The following is a 24,181-nucleotide window of genomic DNA, read 5'->3' as shown; positions in this document are numbered from 1 at the left end:
TTGCATTGCCCCTGCTTTCTGAAGGATGGGCCGCTAAGTTTTGTTTCGTGACTGCCTTGCATGGTGCCTTGGCTCTTGGAGAACACGTTTTGGTCCATTGCGAAGGAGCTGCGCTCTTCAGATCAACCTGCAGCGATACAATGACTGAATACGTGAGTAATGTGCACCTGTGATTTTGTTCCACTGCGGCGTGTTTATGACCCATCGGCGTGGCTGTCGTCAGTGTGCTTGCGCAGAAAAATGTCAGCAGTTGCGCGCACCTCACGGTGTCGTCGTGTCGGGCTGAGCGCTGCAGGTCAGGTTTCACCGCCGCTATGGCGTGAATTGACGTTAGTCTCCAGTCGGGGTAATGTGTTCTGCCCGGCAGTGGCATCATGTTCGTAGTTTACGACGTAGACCCTGCAGTAACGGTGCAGTACACATTTGTGCAACTGAAGGGTCAACACTGAGGCTGATACTCAGTTGAAAAGCGTAGTTTAAAGGACGTAGTTGCAGCGTCTTCGTTCGGCCCCATTTCTGATTTGCCTCGCTCGGAAGCAGCCTCGCTCGAAGTTTGGCAGCGGGAATTTTCGCTTTGAGCTTCTCACTCGCCCCTCACGTGTCGCCGAGGCTTGGAGAGCTGAGAGGTTCAGAGTCCTAGAGCGGGCAAACCTCGTGATCGCGTGGGTTCCATGCGTGGAGGAAAAGTCGCCCTTGTTCGTACACGGTCGTCCAATTCTACTTTGAACACGTCTCGCGCAGCGCCTGTCCTGGGTGCTTGCATAACTAGCAGCAGGCGTCATGGCTTCCAAGATTACCCTCGACTCGTTGCACCTGTGGGTAATCTCGGAGGCCATGCAGGCGCACAAGAAACCGCAGGCGGGCCGACATGGCTTTCGCTGCGTCGCCTGCTACATCGAGCCAGCACCGCCGGATTGAGGTCGCATTGCGGTGAAGTTTATTTCGCATTGAGTGCTCAAATCACCCGGGGGATTGTTGTTTCCGACACAGCAGCTTAGAAGCCCAGCCCCTCCGAATGGCTGATGGCCGCATCCACGGCCAGAAAGGTGTTTCCATATCGTTTTTTCTTGCAATCAACTCGGAATGAAAAGTTGCAAGGGGAAAAGCTTCGTTCAAGTGCCAGTTCAAGCTGTTTACTCGCAGGCCGTCACCTTTACTTAGCTGCAATATTTTATAATTTGAAGGATTTCGTGGCCAGGTAGCTTCCGTCCAGATTACCCTCCCATACCTCTCTGTTAACTGTCTTCTGCCAGCGACGGCTACATTATCTCCACAGACTTCCTAATCCCAACCGGCCGCCTGTCCTTCTGCAGCCCCCTTCAACGCTTGCCTTCTCTTGGAAACCATTCTGTTACCCTAAGGGCCTATTCCTTACCTTGCCTGTTACGTGCTCTATCAAAGCCCATTTGTCTTCGAATCTTCGACTACGAAATAATTAAATCGCGTTTGTTTCCCGACCAATTCTGCTCGCTTCCTGGCTGTTGACATTGCATAAATCAGTGTCCTTTGCGTAGCTCTCTTCGGTGTCCTCGGGTTTATTCCAAACCATTTCTTTAGCCTCTACCTTTCTACCCGTATGTTTAAAGTTGAGCTCCTACAGTTTCATCTTGAGGGCTGTTGGTGTTGTTCCCTTTCTGGACGATTTAACATTCGTTTAATTTTCTTCATGTTAATTTTTAGGTACACCGTTCTGCTCTGCCTGTGTAGGTCGTCGATCATGCTGTACATTTCGGGTTAGCGAGACAGCGTTTTCAGCATATCAGAAACAACTGAGGTAATCCCTCTCGGGAAGCATTATGGTGCACGCAACAAATCCACAAAAAAGGATGGACGCGGAACAGACGGTCCTCTCTCTTTCTCCCCTCGCCTCTGTGCTTGTTCTAGGCGCTAAAACGTTTCCTCAGAACGTAAACCCGCTAACCTGTCTACAAGTTCTTTTAAATTCATATTAAACTTTACCCCCAACTGTTCCCAATCAAGTCTTTCATGCAGCGCCAACAAGACAAGGATGCAGAGAAGAGACGCACACACGGACACAAAATTACAGCCGACAATTTACTGCGAGTAAGTCCACTTTTGTAGGCAAGCTGTGCAACAATCAAGAAAACATTGGGAAAAGGCATAAGAGAGGAGAAAAATGAGTAATTAAAGAAAAGTTATTGTCATCAGGGTTTAACCTTGTAGCAGAAACATCACTGCTTTGTCGGATGAAAGCACTGATGGCGCCCTGACACGAGTGTTTTTATTTGATATGTTGGGCGCCTCAATCGCTTCCGTGGTGACCCGATCACAAGCGGATCTATGACGTCACAGTCCTAAAAATCTGGTTGGCGGCTGGCGACGCCGTTCGTAACTCCATTTTTGTGTTCGCGCAGCCGGTCTTTTACGCACGTGCCAGTTTGCGCAATGTATTTTCGGCCACATTTCAGGCGAATTTCAAAAATCCCTTCTTTATCACACTGAACAAATTCCTTGTCATGATTAGTTCTTCCTTTCTTTGGACAACGGATGGCACAGTTGCGTACCTAAGAAAGCTTTTCAGGAGCCCCAAAAAAAATGGCTGAGGCTTAACTTGGTTAAGCCTGGAGAATGCGAAGCATCATCGTGTCGCGTAATTTGGAGGCGCACAACCACAGCGACGGCGCGAGGTGGGCCCCCGTTTCTCCACTGTCGTGACGTCATCGTGTCACGTGGTGTGACGTCATGTATCACGTGATTTGGAGGCGCACAACCACAGCGAGGGCGCGAGGTGGGCCCTCGTTTCTCTACTGTCGTGACGTCATCGTGTCACGTGGTGTGACGTCGTGTATCACGTGATTTGGAGGCGCATAACCACGGTGAAGGGCTGAAGTGGTAGCTAAAGTAGTATGCTTCGCATAAAAAAAACTGCCTTCACTGTAGCACTATTCATAACCATTTTAAGATCGCGTGAGGGAGTGTGGCAGTAAGGAATGAAGGCCACTTTTTGTTTCTTTTTTGTTTGCCGAGTCTCATCATACTGACCTACTTGACGTTTCTTGTGCCTTTGCAGCTTTTCGGTGCTGAAAGAAGATATCAGTGGTAGCCTGCTCCTCACAAGCGATTAAATTGTTTTTGAAACATTATTTCCATCCTGCGGCAGAGCAGTGGTGCACCGCTTAACCGCTGCACCACTGCGCCAGGATTGACTACTCTCGGCGATCTAATAATGTGAAGAAATAAATGAGGAAATTCGCGCACAGCATACTCTCGGTAATTCAGATTCGGATAATTTGTACTTTCTGTTAATTGGAACAAATTTCAGAATTTTGGCCGGCTAGCTATATTTGCAATGCATTTTGCAATGCATTGGTACCGCGATTTCTCTTAAATTCGGTTAATTCAAATTTTTTTGTCTTCTCCCAACCCTCCCGGCGCGCGAAAGAGCGGCGACCGAGGTCGGATGACTCAGATTTGCGGCGCTGCGTGACCTGAAATCCGGCCCTTCCAAGCGATTAGCTCTCAATAGGGCCGAAAGGGTGCAGCGTCGATCGTAGTTGCTCGGTGGCGGCATAGTTTCGTTTTCTGAGCTCCGCTACGAGCCCGCGACGATTGCGGCTGCCGGACGCGCGTCTGCAAACTAGTCCAACTGAGCGCCAATTCGGAACTAATTGACGCATCGGTGGTCTTCTTAACGCGAACGCGAATAGCGGTGAGGGGCTCATGAGGCGGAAAAGCCGGCCTCGTCATCGCCATCTTCGCCGCAGTGTAGTGCTGCCCCGCTTCGGCGGCCTCGTCGCATCAACGTGCAGAAAGGGCGCCCCCCCCCCCCCCCCTCCCGTTCTTTCCGCGTGGGGCTGCTGATAAGATGCGCCGGCCCGATAACGCGATCGCGATCCGCTGTTAAAAGGAAGCTTAAGCGTCCTCCAAGGTTTTTCTTTTTCTTTTGCAACCCATCTCGCCATTCTTGGGCAAATGTGCATTCCCCTCGCGTCAGTCGGCGTGGTCCTGTGCTTCGATAATGCGCCCTGATTGCGATCTGCTGGTCGTGTGGTGAAGCCTCCTTACAAGGACATTCTTACATATTACTGACAGTGGCAATGCGCCTACAAAATGACGGAATGGCGAAAAACCATCACCGCAGCGCAGTTTTTCACTTAAAAGCACACAACCACTGGCTGTTTTTTTCTTCAATTAAATTTGCTCCATTTTGGAACAGTTTCATGAAGTTTCCTTTTTGTAGCCATTCGAAATTTTGGCCTTTGATTCGGAGCTTTTCTCGTCCCTTGCTGTTTTTACTCTATTGCGAAACCAGCGCATCATTGATCGCTTTTTTCGACCAGCCTTGAACTGGCTGTCACGCATATTTGTACACACAGATATCGATACAGCAAATTGCATTTAGTCTTGGATGAAATTAAGCTGCACTTGTGACATTTCAAACTCGCAGATAATTCAAAGAAAAATCTCTGGTCCCCTGAAGTTTGACTTAATGAGAGTCTACAGTGTATGGGTATTATTCCGCAATTGCAATCGCGTCATACCCTTGAGTGGAGCTTAAGTGCCCCTCCAATTTCTTTGAACCATGTGCTCATCACTGTATGTTAATTTGTGTTAGTGGAAGCCGCCGTAATAATTCTGGGCTTCGATTGGAATGCCTGTGTGACACACCTTTGTTACCGTTGTACCTGTCTCCCAATCTATTCTAGTTCTTCTGATTAATTTTGTGATAGTTTTATTGCTGTGCTCTTATTTTGAGCATAGGCAACATTTTGTTGTTATTCAGAACATTTTTTATGTCTCTCTACCGCTAATTTCGTTTGCCTTGCTTTATAATTTACATTACTCTCGCCGCTAGTATTGTGCGTTTCTTGGCCCCAGGTGTCTGCGAAGCTGGGCGCTGCTTTTTCACTGGCTGTCCTTCCCATTCTTTTGCTGGAAATAAAGATGGCTGATTGATTTATTACAAATAACGACGCGGCGTGGGGGCAGGATTGCGTGAGTGAAATGCGCTGTAGCCTAAAAGTTAAAGGAACGATTGATTCGAGAGCTCATTCCCAGACAGATATTTTCCAGCTAAAACAAAACAGTGAGAAAAAACTGTTCACTCTAATGGCTACGACCACCACCCGACTTGGAAGTGCACGCGGTTACCCTGTGTCCACGCATCCATCCGTACTCTGTCATCAGTTCGCCGCTGGGGGGCAGTGGCGCTGTTAGAAATATTTTTATACGGGGTGTTATACGCCGCCGGTAAAAAAAAATAAAAAAGAGGGCCTGTGCTTAGACAGTATCTTAGTCATTTTTCTGCTTTAATCAAGTCGAAGGGTGTGTTGGTTCATTCAATGTAATGCCTAGATAAAAATACGAGTGCACACAGGATTCTGAGGACTTGATTCGTAAAGAATATCTATTTTTTCACAAAAAAGACACTCGTACGAAAAATCGCCGCTATTTACAATATTTTCACATAATATACAACAACACACAGGCTTCTGCTCTGCAACAAAGGCAGCAACTGCTGACGAATGACATTTGTCAAAACTTCTGCCACATGCATGTGAACCTGCGCCCAGCCACAGAGGCGCTTAAAGATAGCATTTTTGGCGATAGTTTATGAATCACTTGAAGACATTACAAACTATGAAAAGGTAGGCTGACGGGTAAAGGTTTGTTCATTTGGGTTAACCGCGCCTAGAATTAAAAGGATTGCCATACGTCGTGCAATGCGAAGAGTGACTCTTTTCTGCATTAACTTCCGCTTCCTAGTAATATAGAGCCGCGACAACATACATTAGTCTTTTCGAGAATATGCAACAGAGAACACGGGGGGCGGGGGGGGGGGGGGGGGAGCAACGCTCAGAAAATTTCGGGGGGTGTTCTGACATCAAAACATCCCTCCTGGCTACGCCCCTGCTGGGGAGCACTACATATGTGGTTATTTTGATCATCAGCTGGTTCTTTAAATAGCGTTCCTTTGGTTTTCTATATGAGCGTTTTCGTTTTTCAGGTTCCCGAAGATATGGCTGCACCCGCTTTTCGGCATAATGTGAGCATGAATTCATCTGATGTTGAATACTACCCGTTTTATGAAACCAAAGCTGGTGTCGTAGCACGTGTCCAGCGTAACCTTCATAATTTGCACTTCATCTTTGTTCTTTCACGTTACATCGGCTCTGGTTCAAACAGCGTCCATTCTTGAACCTTGTACAATCTATCCTCATGCCTTGTACAAAGAAACATCAAATTTATTTCATTTGATGTATGATATATAAAGGTTATGATGCCAAGTTTAGTGTACAGAGGGCAAAACACATGCCTAGAACAACCAAACTGTGTGTTCCGCAGCTCCCAAAACCGCTGCGACGAAGAAGGCAAAAACTGACAATGAAATTCTATAAGTTTAACTGCACGTGTTTACATCCAGACCATTTTAACCAAATCTTATCGCTGGTTATCGCGTGTTCAGCCCGAAACACGCTAAGAACGTGTTCTAGACATGCGTTTTGCCCTCTGTACATCACGGAGGGCATAAAAAGTGCTATATAAATGCAGCTTCGAAGTTTTATTTTGCTAAAGATTAAGGGTAGCTTGCCCCAAAAGCAAGAATAAAGGAGGGGCAGCTGTACTAATAGGGTGTTTATGTATGCCTCACCTGAACTGAACTTTAACGTCCTAACAATCATTCGGCTGATGAAGCCGAAACCGAAGTATCACGAGAAAACAAATTCGGTGTTCATAAACCAAATGAGCGGTTTGCATTTGTTAATGTGTTCGGCATCATTGTAAGCGAGAGCAACGAACAAATATTTAGGATTCTTTACGTTCAAGCTTCTTGTCCCATTTGAAGCTTTAAATTGATCATTGCGCTGCTAATGGTGCCCTACGGCAACTTTTAGTTTCATCGCACGTTCAGCGAGGGAACCCTCGTACTGTCAACGCATATCAACGCTTTGTAAATTCAGATCAACCGTCTCCTTCTTGTCGCATTTCTTCGCACACAGTCCGCGCAAAATGCACCCGTCGTTTGCCAGTTCGCCCCTGCACCCTTCTCCAGCCTCCCTTATCGTTTCGCACCAGTTTTTCGTTCGCCCTCTTTCGCAGCACGTTTGAGGTCAACGATAAAGAGATGCATTCTCTACGAAAAAGCAATTCCAGACAGAGAGAACGAAAAACTTTAATGCAGCAAGTGAGCCTGGACCGTCCTTGGTCCCCAACCATCGCGCGGTGCCTCTATGTCAAAACTTTCGTGTCTCTTTTGGTCATGACGTCGCCAACCCGAATTACCGCAGCAAGCTGCGATGTCGGCTCCGGAGACGCGAGCAGGACCTCCCAGCTCAAGAGCGGGCTGTCCATGCGGGGGAGTATCTGCAGGGTAGCCGAAAAGGATGTATGAGAGTGTCGCGTGAGCGTCGCCGCATAGGCAGCATCCAGGGAAGGTGCCACGATAGTGGGATAACAGCTGAGGGGATGAGAGAGAGCGGGTCTGAAGGCAGTTCCAGGTGACTTCAGTCAACGTCTTCGACTTTCAAGACCTAAAGTAGGAGCGTATATGGTTGGCCCAACATATAGCCCTTATATTACATTGCTGCATGTACGCTCGCTACGTCCGACAGTGCAATCAGAGTTATGTACAGCCTGCGTAGAAGACGAAACTCAGCAGGTATTGTGCAGTCGCATTAGCTTCTGTCCCAATGAGACGCAGACTATATCCAAGCACCAGACCTCTCTCCCAGCTTTCCAGTAAAAAAAAACAGTAGTGAAATATGGTCTGTTATTTATGGACACGACAGCCATTCGCGATTGGAAAGAACAGAGCAGCTTTGGAGGTGGAGGTATAATTGCAGTGCAGAAACCACGAAATGGACCAATGTCCGTTGTGGTTACCATGCATGGTCTGCCACTGCCATTGGCTCTGCAGGCCGGAGGGCACACCAGCTCCCGTTCTTTTATGCGAAGCATATTACTCGCACAACCGAGCTCTTCCTTGCAGCGCCACGCACGGCCGCGTAGCTACCACTTGAACTTCATCGGCGCATCACGTGATATGACGTCACAACAGCTGTGAAAGCTGGGGCCTCGTGCGCTCGCTTGCGGACGCGCAGGCTCCGCCGGCGGCCTAACTCCCGCTCCTACCGCTAGGAGATACTGACGTCACGCAAAAGGCGACGCACTCGTTGAGTCAGTTGAGCAGCGAGATGTCGGCCAGGGTGAGGGCGGCTCGCCAGACCGCAAAACTATGCTTCGCATCCTAGGCTTCACAATAAGCTAAGCCAGGCCATTTTGTTTTTATCTGAGCGCTTTCTATTGTGGGGATGCACTCGCCTCCCCGTTGTTCGCTTTCCCGCAATGCACCCCAACTGTGGTTAGCTCCCCCGAAACGCACTCTTCTCAGTTGGGTTACTTTAACTAACAGGGGAGGGCGCTCGCGTCGCAGCGACACCAGCGCCACGGGTGGCGTTTTGCTGCACGCGCGCGGGCGGAAATCGGCTCTCTTCTCCTTGAGGTCGGAAAAGCGAGCGGACGTATCGCTCGCGTCTCCGCTCGCCAGCGGACGACCTCGTGTGGAAACATGTTCCCCTCAGCTCGTCCCGTCCAGCCTCGGAGTTTTCCCCCTGCCCTAGCGTGGGCGAACGTTCGCTCGTAGCCGTGCTGGGCATCCTCGGTTCCTCAGTGTATTTTGTTGCTAGCTGGCGTTATTGTTGTTATAGGAATAAATGCCTTGTTTTTGTCAGCCAGTGTGTCGTTCCTTTGTTCCCGCAGAGCAAGGCCCGCCGTGGTCGGCGAGCGCTCGGTAGCGCTCGCGACCACGGGGGGGGGGGGGTGGTCCGCGTGGTTTTGAACTGGGTCATCCGCGGATAAACGGGGAGAACGTGTTTATCTCCCCAATTAAAACCCCACACTATCCAGCGCCACCCTCTGTGATGGCATGGTGGCATATACAGGCTGACGTACTCTATGGAAACTGGATCTGGAGAACAATTGGGAGCTGAATGACCCCATGACCTTTCCTGGCTGTTAAGTTAGGTGGCAAGCAGTTGGTGGCTGCGGCAGATTGACATGCAAGTGGCGAGTAGTCGCTGTAGTGGCATAAGCACTTGGGCAGACTTGGCAGTAATTAAATTAGTGTGATGAAATTTCAGTAAATTACTTGTAACAGTAACATATTATGTAATTCATTATTTTACTGGACTGGTAATTTAGGAATATAAAGAATTTTTTTGGAGCAGCAATTTCACGGCAGAAGTAATTAATTCCTAACGAAATTACATTTTGCTGAGTAATGAGTCCGTGCTGCTCCTTAAGTATCGGCCATGCTTAGGCCTCGCGTTTGCAGGGTTGAGCGTCTAGAAAGCAAGGAAAACGCGCGGCCACCAATAGCCAGCATCCCAGGGAAGCGGCGGACGAGAGGCGATGGGCGCGTGGGCGTCAGCTCCGCCTTGACGGAGTCTGTAGGGCTCCTACGCATCTTCCAGCACTGCGTACGGTTGTACACAGAGACGTGGCTCAGGGTGGCCACCAGGAGAGCTCCATGAGCATGCATGCCGTATTGCACCTTCCCACAGACGCGCTGCGAGTGCTTCAGCGAGTGCTTCTGCCTCATTCACGTCGCCGTTCTGACAAGAAGTCTGAAATGACATATAACAATCTTGGTTGTGTGTTTTAGGGACAACTAGCTTCTCTGGCCCGATTTTAACCCCTGTTTTTAAATCAAGGATAACATAGACGACAGCGTTACGGCGTCATGCTATTTATTTCCACCAACGAACCTCGAGAACGAGCCAATCGAACAAAGGAATTGGCAGCTTGTCTGCGCCCTGCTGCATTTCTGGGACGATGAGAGTGAACAATCAGTCTATGCACTCCCGCTGTGTACGTGCACGACAAATTCTTCGAAATCAGGTGAGTGAGACCACAATACTCACCGAAAGAGGCACATCTTACCGACCAGAGATGCGGGAAATTGTACAAATTTTGCGAGTAAGTTGGCGCCATCCACGTCAGCAAAGCGGCTGTTAAATGAACTGGGGCTACCATTCTTCAAAGAGGGGCAAAATAAGCTCGGTGGCGGCGCAAACAACGAAATCTGAATGTTCTGTAGGTACTGGGACCAATGTGCAATATTTTATGTGTCGGAATTAAAAAGTAACTTTCATTACTTTTGGGAAGTTTTTGTAATTCGATTACGTTTTGACAGCAGAAATTTGTATTGTAACTTAATTACTTCTGCAAGATTTCTAGGCAAGTAATTTCTAATGGAAATAATTACTTTTGAAAAGTAATTTTGCCGCGTATGCACTTAGGATATTGTAGCGAATCGTTCTTGCAGAAGCTACGGCAGACCCACCGTGAGAGATCGTTCCCCTTGGATACTCTCCCGCCTCGTAGGGAGTGCCAGTCAAAGCGTCAACGTTCAGTTGTGAGCTGTTTCGTCTCGACATGTATGATTTGAGAGCTCCGAGAGTTAAATCACTTGGTCCTTGAGTGGTTGTACGAAAACCTACAAGAATTCACTTTGCATCTCTGGAGGAAACTAAATGTCTTCGCAACTCAGACAAATTATGTGCAAGCCTTTGCAAAAGGCGGTGTTGAAATCTGGCTACGATAAAGTGGACCAATTTTGCTACAATAACAATGCCTCTTTGTTACAGTGATACCAGAAATGATGTACATTAGTACTGCAGTCAAGTTGATTAGAAGGTTCTTCTTTTACCACCTTTACTGCCCGTTTTCTCAAGGATTAGTGACGGTACCACCGTGAAAGCGGCCCTCAGGATATGCGGGCATGCTGTGCCGGTGGCGACCCGTTGAACTGCTCTCAGAACGCAAGCCCATAGCTGCGGACAATGAGCGGCCCCACGCATTTTGCTGTCTTTCCAGGCCTGGAGGAGGGCGCAGTTCAATCGGGGCTCGAACCCTCCTAGACTGGAACAAGAAAGCTGGTAACGTCTGCTTGCTCGCAAGGGTTGCGGTGGTGTAACTAACTCGATGGTCCAGAGTTCGCGCCAACAGATTAATTCACATGCGACGTGAGATAAGTGATAATGTTATTGCGACAAATAAGTGTGTGTTATTTTTATCTTCAGAGCTCAGCTTTTAGGCAGCTCTTTTTGGGCTAAGCCGTGTCGGCGTCGAAGGCGTAAAAGAGCTAGAGGGGGGGGGGGGGTGTTGAGGGGCGCGAGCGGAATGAGAGAGGCGATCTCTGCTGCTGGCGCGTCCCAGCGCAGGGTCATGGCCCCCCTCTCTCTGCGACCTTGGCGAGGTGGCGCTCGTGGCCAGAAGTTCGAGAAGATCTGAGCCTTCTCGAGGACGCAGGGGGAAGGAGACGAATCTTAACGCGTGCTGTGGCGCCTTCACTCTCTCTTTCTCTGCACCTCCTCCCGCTCGTAGAAATTTTGGAGTTAGCTATTTAATAGCCTGCCGGCAATGGGGTGTATCGCACGACAGACATCTCTGCTTTGTCTTGTCGCGCGACAAAGGTGTCTGTCGCAGGCTTCATCGCGCGACAGACATCTGCCGCAGCTGCTGCCGTGCGACAGGCAGAGTCGTGAAGCGCAACAGAGAGCTGCGCGCCTCGACCACGGCGGCCTCGACAGAGCTCCCTGTCGTGGGTTGAGCCGCTCGACAGGAGTGCTTGTCGTGGGCTCTGTTGCGCGACAGATATCTGTCGAAGGTACTGTCGTGCTACAGAGTCGTGCCGCACGGCAGAGAGCTGCCTGACGTGGGTTCAGTCGCGCGGCAGACATCTAGCACGTCTAATTTAGCGCGACAGAAATGCCTGTCGTAGGTTTTGTCGTCCGATAGAATCCCGCTGCAGGTTCTGTCACGGCGCGTCAGATTCCTGTAGAGGGTACTGTTTTGCTGCCTAGTTTTCACAACGCTGTCGATCACGCGTGACGGCTCAAATTCATGAATGACGTCTTTCAAAAAAGTTTTGTGCTATAGTAGTAAGTGCTGGTCTAAAAAAAACTGATACGCATAAAAGGGTCTAAAAATTAACACGCCAAAAGCTAAACTACTCCACAGTGTTGGAATAGAATAAAAGTTTTCAATTGGTAGCAAGACAATGCAAGTGGTAAGGGAAAACGTCTACTTAGGGCAGGTAGTGATTGCACACCTGGATCATGTGAGTAAAAAACTAAGAATGGTGCATATCTTACACGTAATGTCAGAGTTAATGGCAGTGTCCAATATCGCTAAAGAGAAAAGCAAAGCTAGCTGTATCTTGATGTGGCTCAACTGCAGGCAGGAACGTGGGATCTAACCAAAAGGGTCCCGCTTCAGATGAGAACAATACAGTATGGAAATGAAAATGATAAGTGTAACTATAACAAACAGTAGGAGAGCAGAGTGCGTCGGAGAACAAACGCGCATAACTGACATCTTAATCGAAATTGAGAAGAAATGAGCTTGGGGCATGCGATGCATAGGCGAGATGATAGATGGCCGTTAAGGGTAACGGACTTGGTGATAAGAGAAGGCACGTATGGCAGGGTGCGGCAGAAAGGTGCTGGGCACCTACTTCACGAGGAACCTGCCGTTCGTGCCGCCGAATCAGACAGAGGTGCGTTCAAATTTTGCATTAGGGAGTATTGTAATCGCCCTCAGATTTGTTTCCTGCAGTCATAACCTATGCGAATGTGTGAAAATAAATCATTAAATAAACGCTTTCAGCTGATTAGCCTGCTATGTGTCTCGAAATCCCCCGTTTTAGATTCTGCAAAACGCTTCCCGGAAAGATGAAATATAAATTTAACCAGCAAGGGAGAAAAGATGGAAGCTGCGCAGCGTGCTCAAAGATGGTAGTTTTTTGCACAACGTGGCAATATACGGTCAAATATTACGATCGCAATTCTTGTTCGTACTCTAAGCACTGAAGTAGGAGCTGTAAGCGAGTACACTTCGCGTGAAATTTCTGAAAGGGCAGAAACAAAACTCGCCTTACGCTCCTTAGGAAGTGTGAAGTATATACCAAAGGCAGCACGCGCTTGCAATGTTGCAAGATTAACGTCGCCTGTAGAGATCAACCCAAATTTAGGTGACGAAATGAGCGATGTTGGAAGTCCACGTGAAATCAAACAAAGCACAGGAATACATACATGCAGAAATTGATATAAATGTTCAAGACAAAAGGGTAACCTGTGTTAAAGGTTTCGATGAAATACGGAAACATCAATAGACCCCAGAGTATCCCCAAGCAAGACCTAGAGGCAAAGGTAGAACTACCAGTAATGCACGGTGGCAAACTAAAGCCGAAGTTCAAGTATTATCACCGACTTCTGTACATTTAGTTAATCAAGACTAAGCATATATGCCTCCCGTGGCTTCATTGGGAGTTTTTCTGTCGGGCGACAGCATACGCACCACGTACTAAGTCCTGAAACTTTATATTCTGCGCACCATTACTCAGCGCGGCAGCATTATCTCAATCTAACATCTGTTTCATGCTGTCCCTCTGCACCCCCCCCCCCCTCTCTTTCATATGTTCTCACATCCGGTTGCAGATCGACCTAGAGGCCTCTCTCGACAGCGGCCGCCTGACGGACGTCGAGTTCGAGGTTCGCTCGGCTGTGTTTCCCGAGGTTCCCGAACGCAAATTTCGTGCCCACAAGCGGCTTCTCGCCCTGAGTAGCGAGGTTTTCGAGGCCATGTTCTTCGGGGACCTGGCCGAAGGGGACATCGTCAAAGTAACGGATGTCCACCCAAAGGGCTTCGAGATCATGCTTAGGTGACGAGCACTGAAGCACAACCCTCTTTTTGCAGGCAGCCGCCATCTTGTGTAGCGCACGTGCCAGAGAGCTAGATTAGACCTAAAGTGGCCAGAGATTCAATTGTAGACGACAGGGGCAGGGGGAATCATAAGTATACAGGCACTATCCTACTTTATTTCAGAGGTTATTCGCATACTCAAAACATTGACGGGAAGAAACGAAACGCGTTCTAGAGCTGTTTGTTAGCGAACAATGGACACCACAAAGAAACATTCCTTTCAGGCGCTTTGTACACAATTGTGTACGCAGCAAACTCGCAGCATGTTCTCAGATACTGGCGAACCTAGACGTGATTTCATTGTTTCACTCGAACTGAGCACCCATCCCATCGAAAATAAGTTGGTCTTTTGTGCCATGTAAATCACACGCAGCAAATAATATCTCACATAACAGTGTTCGCCTTTTGTGTGTAGACAGATTTTGCAGCGAGAAAAAACATCGATTGTTTTTGCTCAATTTCGGGCATAATGTGCATCGTCGAAACAGAAAATGATTCCACGATCCTTAGGGCCCTTATATGACACACGAGAACATTTCGATGTTACTATTTCCAACAAATCTGACAGTTTGTATGGAGGTCTGCACATTGTTCTAAAAACTTACCTGCTGGTTTTTCACGCTCAAAAACTAACAAATTCCCTTTCGCGAGGCCTGAATATACTACTCACGTAAAAAATTAGTTGATTTCGGTCAAAATAAAGAAAGGAGCTTGAAAGGGCTAAAAATGGCGGAATTTCTGTGTTTGTCCCGGGCTGTTAGCTGTCATGAGAAATACATCATTTCAAGCGCGGGCGACGGGGGGGTTTCAACTGCTTTTCCTCCAGTGCCTGGCCAACGAGTGCAGTCAAGAAAATTGGGAGAGGTATTGACCTTGGTTATCTTTTTTGGGCGGATTGGTGTGGTGGGGGGAAAGGAGGAGGCGTTGCATATGTGGCTCTTCCAGGTAGTTTTCTGAAGTTTGAAAAAAAAAAACCTGACGCTGTTGGCGTCTGTCACCACCCCGCTACAGAGGTGATGCTCTTAACTTTTCATCTATCCATGCATACGGTGCAGGTACCTCTACTCTGGCTGTGCCCGCATCAGCACTGTACTGGACGCACTGCATGCCCGAGAAGCCTCTAGGAAGTACCACATAGCGTCGCTAAGCAGCGGATGCACCGACTACATACGCAGAAACCTGGGTCCTTCAAACCTCTTCGCCTACCTTTACTACCATAGCCTGACCGGCGAACCGGACTGGCTTTCCTACGTACCAGGAGTACTGCAGTCCTTGTCGGAGTCGCCTGCACTTGCAGTGTTGTCTCTCAAAAACCTCACCGAAGCAGAAGAGCACATCTTCCACTTCGTAATTGACAATATTAGGTAAGTGCTGCCCCCTCAAGGTTTATAAAGATGCAGCGCTATACAAATCTCTGCTAAGGCCTCACTCAGAATATGCATCCCCTGTGTGGCACCAGCACTCGCAGCATCTCACAGCTGAGAAATCTGAAACCGGACAGTCAGGTTTATATCAAGGCTGTATTGTAGATATGCAATCATAAGCGAAATAAGGATGGTTTGGTTTAGTTTATGGGGTTTAACGTCCCAAAGCGACTAAGGCTATGGGAGACGCCGTAGTGGAGGGCTCCGGAAATATCGACCATTTGGGGTTCTTTAACGTACACTGGCATCGCACAGTACACGGGCCTCTAGAATTTCTCCTCCAAAGAAATTCTAGCCGCCGCGGCCGGGATCGATCCCGCGTCTTTTGTGCCAGCAGCCGAGCACCATAACCGCTCAGCCACCGCGGCGGCCGAAATAAGGCAAGAATATTGGAATGGAACCTTGGCGTGCAAGGCTTCAGAAGCAAAAGCTGGAACTGAACGCAGTAATTCGAAAGGCATTGACAAGAGAAATTACTTCAAACCGCATACACTGCCTCGAACAAAAGAGACCACAGTTTTGAAACACGTGAAATGAATTCTGGACTAAATTAATGAAGTACTCCTTTTATGAGTCCAGCTGATGTGGTGTATGTAAGTCAGAATTCTTTTATAACACTATGAACGAATTATAAAAGTGCTGTTCTTTCATATTAATCACCGCAATGAGCAAGTGCAGTTGTTCCTATATTTTTGCTTATTTGTTCATCGTTCTTGTTCCATTGCTTCCCTTGTCCCTCCGCCGTTTTTTTCTCTTCTTCGTAGCTATCTGCGTTTTTTTTGTGATTATCGTTAATAGTATCCGGTACCCACTCTCACGCTATAATATTCCTACGCTGCAGGGTGTTCTCGAAGTTTGTAAATGCATCTCAGGGTTCCAAGTGTCAGTAAGCCTCCAGCAGATTCTGGTGGCTCACAAGAGCTTTTAATAACCCATGTTAACCTTGTCGTACTCGCTACATTGTTTCTCTAGTAAGCTTCGTCGGCAGAATATACGAAATAACCCGTTAACTGTTTCGCAATCCAGTTGCCCGCCTAGCGGTCGTTCATCGTCTGTTGCGTAGACAGCAGAGAGCTCTCGGCAGCTCGAGCAATCAAAAGTGTGCGGTACTAAGGCGGCTTTTCGAATTCCTGGAGAGCTGTGGCCTTTGTCACCCACACTTCGCGCACTTTTAAGCGGGAAGCTCCCAGACACCCTTAGAGCATGTGGGGGTAGCGGTCTCGGACTCGAAGGAGATGCCCTCGACTGAGCGTGGCAAACTCAGCGGAGACCAGCCACCAAGTGACAAGAGGTTTTTGGGCGTTCGGTGCCCAGCTTTCGCTGGTCGCAAGCCAGAGAATGGGTCGGAGCCAAAGGTTCACAAAACAAAACAAGGTTTATATAGCAAAGAGACGATACAGAGGATTTCACAATCACTAGTACAAACACATACAAAGTGATTAATTGAACAATGCAACACGTGCAAAGTTAAACTCGAGAGAGAATACACCTACAAAGGCAATATTGCACCTAAAGTGCACTAACACAAGAGAGAGAGGTAACAAACAAAACACAGTTTGTTCACCGGGCACTGCGGCAGTCCGACGACCAGAGTTCCATGACGATGCCGTCCCGCAGACTGGCGACCGTTGCCTCGTTGGTCCGATGCTGGCCGAGTGGTGTTTCCCCGGGAGTCGAACGGGCGCGCTTCGATGAAGCTTAAACGGCGGTCCGGACTGACTGATAGCGGTCAACGTCCTTCTTTTATAGGCTCGCTCTCCCGTCTGTTCGTTGTACGCGCCAAAGTAGGCGCGCACATACACGCAGCATTTGCAGTGCTGTCTCCCTTCTCTCTTCTCACTGGCCGCGCGTCCCCATTGGTCAGAGGTCGGGGGTCGCATCTCGAAGTTTCGAGCGTGTTCTTGAGCGGCGCCGACGCCGAAGGGTGAGGGGGACGTGTCTTACTGCACGCAAGGCTACGCCCTTTCCCCCCGTCAGCTGTAGAACCGACTCGCATGTTCGAGAATAATCGGCGGGGATGACTCATTTCCGCGGCGCACGCCGCGGCGGTGGAGAGAGAGGCACGCGCTCGGCGGGGGCTTTCCCTCTCCCCCGTCGTGCTCGCGCCGGCGAGACGCCGTGCGCGCGGCGGTTTTTCTTTGTTTGTTCCTAAAATGCGCCGAATTTTGTGACACTGCCCCTTCCTTTAAGAATATTGTGTAACAATATTCACAAATCACAAAATTCGCGCGCACATGCATGCGCTCACAAAGTCAGTGGCGAATGCCAAAATACATACATCAATACCTTGATGCTTTCACATACATAACATAGTACAATAGACAGATTGCACTTCAAAACACGCCGTAGTTCGGCGGTTCAATTCGCGCGCCCATGCATGCGCTCACAAACTACATGTGAAAATACATACACCACTACCATGATGTTTTCACATACACAACACAGTTCAATGTTCACAATGCACATAAGTACACGCCGCGATTGGGCAGTACATTAACACAAGGCTACAAACATGGAGCGCGCAAATACAAGGCACACTTTCGCCTATATTTCCAAGTTTGGATGACACAGCGGGCGCGGAGCAGTATTGTTTCGCTCAAGATTTCAGTCGCGCTTTTAATTCTCTTACGCACGCGACTCTGACCTTTCTTTCTGTCGCGAGCTCTGCTCTTCTTTCGCCTCTTGCTGAGGCTTCTCTTCCGAACGCGGTTTTGGCTCCGCTTCCTGTTCGTACTCCTGTCTGGTTCTGCGCCCAGACCTCGAGTCCTTCCTCTTTTCCTGCGGCTAGCGCGTCTGTTGCGAGCAAATTTAACGCCAGTTGGCTTACGACGGCTGCGCTTCAGGTGTTTGCTCTCTTTTCCGTGTGCGCTCTTCTGTTTCCGTTTGCGCCTCCACATTGAGTCCTTGCTGTAGGCTGGGCTCGTTCCTCTGAACTTCTTTCTGACTTTGCTGCGATGTTCGGGCAGCTCGCTTGCATTCGGCTCGGCTGTCTTCAGCTTAGTTTTCTTCCGATCCATTCTCTTCCTGAATTTTCTCCAGGGCTTGTCCGGTTCGATTTCACCTTTATTGGTGGTCTTCGATTCGCTTCTCTTTCTTTTGACTTCCTTCCGCATTCTCCTACGGGTCAAGCCCGGTTCACTGCCAATGGCGTCATCCGAGTTGTTCTCTCGTGATGAAGCCACTCGTTCAGCTTTCTCTTGTTCTTCGAGCACTGAGCTTTCTTCTTCCAAGTCCTTTTTCCTTTTCTTCTTCCTGACTACTCTTCGAGCGCAATGCTCAGAGCTCGGCTCAGGACTGATTGGAGAATCTTCAGAATTCTTCCCCTTCTGATTCATTCTTAAGTTTGTCAGTTGGTCACTTACAGTGCAGTCGTAAGCAGACTTTTCCCCAGTCTGTTCCTTTCCTTCAGCTGCACCTACTCCTTCCTCAGAGACAAAAATTTCCTCGCCTTCCTCAGAGGCACAAATTTCCTCACCTTCCTAATCGGGAAAGCCCTCCTCGCTGCTCGAGGGTTCACTCGGAATGGTTTCCAGGTTTTCCCTGAGTGCGCTCTCTTCGGGTATTACCACGTCTGAGCTTTCACACTCAGTGCCATTTAACCACTCTTTCTCGTGGTCTTCACTGCCGGGCTCAGAGGTGTTGCACTCGGACTCCTCCATAGAGATCCGAACTGCTTCTTCGCCCTCAGGAGGCTGCTCTAGGGTTCCCTCTGACTGAACCGTCAGGTTGGCCTTTACTTCAGTGCGTACTACCTCAGCAGTAGCTACACTTTCAACTTCCTGAGGAAGCGACACTGCGGTCTGTTCTTCACTCTCGGTGGTTTCAGTTGCAGGAACAGGCTGTTCCACAACCTCATTCTGACCTGTGCAGCTGGCTACAACCTCTTCCGTGGTTGTCAACAAAACAGACTCGTTAGTCTTCCACCCGGCCTCTCCGGGGTTAAGCTCCACTGGATCCCTGACGTTCCTCAAACGCCGCATTTCAGCAAGCTTCTTCTGAAGGATTGCCATCTCTCTTTCAAAAGCCCTTTCGGCCTCTTCCTCTCTCCTTTTACGTTCTCTCTGTTCTTCTTCTCGTTTCTTTTGCCTCTCTTTCTCAGCGGCTTCTCTAGCGCGCTGTCTTTCTTTCTCTCTTTCTTCTCGTTGTCTCTGCCATTCTCTTTATCTCTCTTCTCGAGCTCTCTCTCTTTCTTTCTCGGCTTCTTCCCGAGCCCTCTCTCTTTCTTTCTCGGCCTTCTATCTTTCCTGGTCCACCCATTTACGCAGTTCGGCTCCGGTCATCCCCATCTGGAGACCGGCCTCTACTAGCTCCTTTAGCTCCTTAAAGCTCATATTTGGAGACCGAACTCTACATTCAAGGCAATGAATACCTCTACACGGTGAACATCACTAACCGCTTCAGAGCGGCACCTCACAATATCGCTCTGCTGCTAACACTCGTTTACGATTCGTAAACTCCTTCCGACTCTTTCTCCGTTCTCTGTGCTTGCAACACCAAACGTCCTGTCGCGGACGCCAGAATATATTGTCACCCAGACTTCGCGCACTTTTACGTGGGAAGCTCCCAGACACAAGAAGAACTCTAGTTTGGGCTAGTTGGTTCATGATTCAACAGGAAAATGGCGCAAAAGACGTGGACAAAAGAGACAAACACGACAGGACCAGCGCCAACCAAGAACAAGGAGTCGAAGCCAGTCTTGATACGTTCGGACTTGCCGCCAATACTCAGACTTGAGTATTCTGCAAACACGCCTGACGTGGCCCCAGGATGGCTCCAAAACACCAAAGAGAGAGTGGACTTCCAAGGGAACCAGTTTCCTTTTCAAGCAGTAGGAAACGACTCGGGCCTGGCATGTAGACACGGCGATGAGGTTGACACACACAATGGCTGGTTCGGTGCGAGAGCTTCGAGACAGTAAAGGGCCCAGTGTAGAAGAAATATGCTCAAGAAGAACTTTAGTTTGGGCTAGTTGGTTCATGATTCAACAGGAAAATGGCGCAAAAGACGTGGACAAAAGAGACAAACACGACAGGACCAGCGCCAACCAAGTACAACAAGGAGTCGAAGCCAGTCTTGATACGTTCGGACTTGCCGCCATTACTCAGACTTGAGTATTCTGCAAACACGCCTGACGTGGCCCCAGGATGGCTCCAAAACACCAAAGAGAGAGTGGACTTCCAAGGGAACCAGTTTCCTTTTCAAGCAGTAGGAAACGACTCGGGCCTGGCATGTAGACACGGCGATGAGGTTGACACACACAATGGCTGGTTCGGTGCGAGAGCTTCGAGACAGTAAAGGGCCCACTGTAGAAGAAATATGCTCGAGAAGAAATCTAGTTTGGGCTAGAGTTCCGAACGTATCAAGACTGGCTTCGACTCCTTGTTGTACTTGGTTGGCGCTGGTCCTGTCGTGTTTGTCTCTTTTGTCCACGTCTTTTGCGCCATTTTCCTGTTGAATCATGAACCAACTAGCCCAAACTAGAGTTCTTCTTGAGCATATTTCTTCTACACTGGGCCCTTTACTGTCTCGAAGCTCTCGCACCGAACCAGCCATTGTGTGTGTCAACCTCATCGCCGTGTCTACATGCCAGGCCCGAGTCGTTTCCTACTGCTTGAAAAGGAAACTGGTTCCCTTGGAAGTCCACTCTCTCTTTGGTGTTTTGGAGCCATCCTGGGGCCACGTCAGGCGTGTTTGCAGAATACTCAAGTCTGAGTATTGGCGGCAAGTCCGAACGTATCAAGACTGGCTTCGACTCCTTGTTGTACTTGGTTGGCGCTGGTCCTGTCGTGTTTGTCTCTTTTGTCCACGTCTTTTGCGCCATTTTCCTGTTGAATCATGAACCAACTAGCCCAAACTAGAGTTCTTCTTGAGCATATTTCTTCTACAGTGGGCCCTTTACTGTCTCGAAGCTCTCGCACCGAACCAGCCATTGTGTGTGTCAACCTCATCGCCGTGTCTACATGCCAGGCCCGAGTCGTTTCCTACTGCTTGAAAAGGAAACTGGTTCCCTTGGAAGTCCACTCTCTCTTTGGTGTTTTGGAGCCATCCTGGGGCCACGTCAGGCGTGTTTGCAGAATACTCAAGTCTGAGTAATGGCGGCAAGTCCGAACGTATCAAGACTGTCTTCGACTCCTTGTTGTACTTGGTTGGCGCTGGTCCTGTCGTGTTTGTCTCTTTTGTCCACGTCTTTTGCGCCATTTTCCTGTTGAATCATGAACCAACTAGCCCAAACTAGAGTTCTTCTTGAGCATATTTCTTCTACACTGGGCCCTTTACTGTCTCGAAGCTCTCGCACCGAACCAGCCATTGTGTGTGTCAACCTCATCGCCGTGTCTACATGCCAGGCCCGAGTCGTTTCCTACTGCTTGAAAAGGAAACTGGTTCCCTTGGAAGTCCACTCTCTCTTTGGTGTTTTGGAGCCATCCTGGGGCCACGTCAGGCGTGTTTGCAGAATACTCAAGTCTGAGTAATGGCGGCAAGTCCGAACGTATCAAGACTGGCTTCGACTCCTTGTTGTACTTGGTTGGCGCTGGTCCTGTCGTGTTTGTCTCTTTTGTCCACGTCTTTTGCGCCATTTTCCTGTTGAATCATGAACCAACTAGCCCAAACTAGAGTTCTTCTTGAGCATATTTCTTCTACACTGGGCCCTTTACTGTCTCGAAGCTCTCGCACCGAACCAGCCATTGTGTGTGTCAACCTCATCGCCGTGTCTACATGCCAGGCCCGAGTCGTTTCCTACTGCTTGAAAAGGAAACTGGTTCCCTAGGAAGTCCACTCTCTCTTTGGTGTTTTGGAGCCATCCTGGGGCCACGTCAGGCGTGTTTGCAGAATACTCAAGTCTGAGTATTGGCGGCAAGTCCGAACGTATCAAGACTGGCTTCGACTCCTTGTTGTACTTGGTTGGCGCTGGTCCTGTCGTGTTTGTCTCTTTTGTCCACGTCTTTTGCGCCATTTTCCTGTTGAATCATGAACCAACTAGCCCAAACTAGAGTTCTTCTTGACCATATTTCTTCTACACTGGGCCCTTTACTGTCTCGAAGCTCTCGCACCGAACCAGCCAGTGTGTGTGTCAACCTCATCGCCGTGTCTACATGCCAGGCCCGAGTCGTTTCCTACTGCTTGAAAAGGAAACTGGTTCCCTTGGAAGTCCACTCTCTCTTTGGTGTTTTGGAGCCATCCTGGGGCCACGTCAGGCGTGTTTGCAGAATACTCAAGTCTGAGTATTGGCGGCAAGTCCGAACGTATCAAGACTGGCTTCGACTCCTTGTTGTACTTGGTTGGCGCTGGTCCTGTCGTGTTTGTCTCTTTTGTCCACGTCTTTTGCGCCATTTTCCTGTTGAATCCCAGACACCCTTAGAGCGTGTGGGGGTAGCGGTCTCGGACTCGAAGGAGATGCCCTCGACTCAGCGTGGCAAACTCAGCGGAGACCAGCCACCAAGTGACAAGAGGTTTTTGGGCGTTCGGTGCCCAGCTTTCGCTGGTCGCAAGCCAGAGAATGGGTCGGAGCCAAAGGTTCACAAAACAAAACAAGGTTTATATAGCAAAGAGACGATACAGAGGATTTCACAGTCACTAGTACAAACACATACAAAGTGATTAATTGAACAATGCAACACGTGCAAAGTTAAACTCGAGAGAGAATACACTTACAAAGGCAATATTGCACCTAAAGTGCACTAACACAAGAGAGAGAGGTAACAAACAAAACACAGTTTGTTCACCGGGCACTGCGGCAGTCCGACGACCAGAGTTCCATGACGATGCCGTCCCGCAGACTGGCGACCGTTGCCTCGTTGGTCCGATGCTGGCCGAGTGGTGTTTCCCCGGGAGTCGAACGGGCGCGCTTCGATGAAGCTTAAACGGCGGTCCGGACTGACTGATAGTTGTTGTTGTTGTTGTGACTGAGAGAAGGATGAAGAGGAAATTGCACGGGCCTGCTACTGGCTCGAGCCAAGCCACCACCGCTGCCACGTGCAGATAGAGGAGAGTTAAAAGATCAGAGAAAAGAAGTAAAGGAGAGAAAAGACGCGCGTCGCAGCAACAACTGCGTCCGCCGGAGCGGTCGCTGCTCGAAAAGAAGCGGCCGAAGCCGCGCTCGCCGAAGCGAGGACAGATCCTGACTGATAGCGGTCAACGTCCTTCTTTTATAGGCTCGCTCTCCGTCTGTTCGTTGTACGCGCCAAAGTAGGCGCGCACATACACGCAGCATTTGCAGTGCTGTCTCCCTTCTCTCTTCTCACTGGCCGCGCGTCCCCATTGGTCAGAGGTCGGGGGTCGCATCTCGAAGTTTCGAGCGTGTTCTTGAGCGGCGCCGACGCCGAAGGGTGAGGGGGACGTGTCTTAGTGCACGCAAGGCTGCGCCCTTTCCCCCCGTCAGCTGTAGAACCGACTCGCATGTTCGAGAATAATCGGCGGGGATGACTCATTTCCGCGGCACACGCCGCGGCGGTGGAGAGAGAGGCACGCGCTCGGCGGGGGCTTTCCCTCTCCCCCGTCGGGCTCGCGCCGGCGAGACGCCGTGCGCGCGGCGGTTTTTCTTTGTTTGTTCCTAAAATGCGCCCAATTTTGTGACAGCCTTCTATGTCCATACTTTGGCAGTTATATTTCGTCTACACTGTGAGACGCAGGTGCATCAATGTTTACATGTTCACTGCAAGGCTAATCGTCCTACAGTATTCTCGTCTGCAGACTGCGCTCTATAATACTTTAACAGACCTCTTTCACTGCTTTTCTTGCCTTTCAGGCACGTCCGGGAGATCTCGGTCGCCACAGCCGTCATGCGCTGGTCCAAGGAGCAGTGCGCCAAAAGCCTCGGCACGGATTCCCCGCTCCAGCTGAAAGATGTGATGCGTCCGTTCATTGCAAAGCTGCGCTTCCTGACCATGACTGTCGGGGAGTTCCTGACAGGGCCGGTCGCCTGGGGAGTCGTGGACAATGACGAGGCCGTGTGCGTTCTGCGGAACATCGTGTCCAACGGGGCGATGCCGCTTCCTCCGGGATTCTGCGCCTGCACGCTGAGCCGCTTTTAG

General features: G+C 49.4%; 1 protein-coding gene across 1 annotated transcript; it reads left to right on the top strand.

The window, feature by feature from the left end:
- The first annotated feature begins 30 nt into the window (after nucleotides 1-30).
- Nucleotides 31-24,181, top strand: LOC149334039 (BTB/POZ domain-containing protein 2-like). The gene is made up of 5 exons (XM_089556178.1): nucleotides 31-152; nucleotides 5,969-6,007; nucleotides 13,464-13,687; nucleotides 14,784-15,092; nucleotides 23,896-24,181. The coding sequence occupies exons 1-5, from the start codon at nucleotides 141-143 to the stop codon at nucleotides 24,179-24,181; spliced, it is 870 nt and encodes a 289-aa protein (XP_089412304.1). The 5' UTR covers nucleotides 31-140.

This window comes from Amblyomma mixtum, chromosome 8, assembly GCF_055824585.1.
Source record: "Amblyomma mixtum isolate Tamu chromosome 8, ASM5582458v1, whole genome shotgun sequence".
NCBI classification, from domain to species: domain Eukaryota; kingdom Metazoa; phylum Arthropoda; class Arachnida; order Ixodida; family Ixodidae; genus Amblyomma; species Amblyomma mixtum.
Note: the sequence above shows the minus strand (reverse complement) of the source record. Positions and strands in the feature narration are given on the sequence as shown.

Bases quoted from the DNA above. Each gene is read 5' to 3' on its own strand.
- LOC149334039 (XM_089556178.1), top strand. The intron at 13,688-14,783 runs GTGACGAGCACT...CATACGGTGCAG, and splicing joins GGCTTCGAGATCATGCTTAG to GTACCTCTACTCTGGCTGTG. The intron at 15,093-23,895 runs GTAAGTGCTGCC...CTTGCCTTTCAG, and splicing joins TTCGTAATTGACAATATTAG to GCACGTCCGGGAGATCTCGG.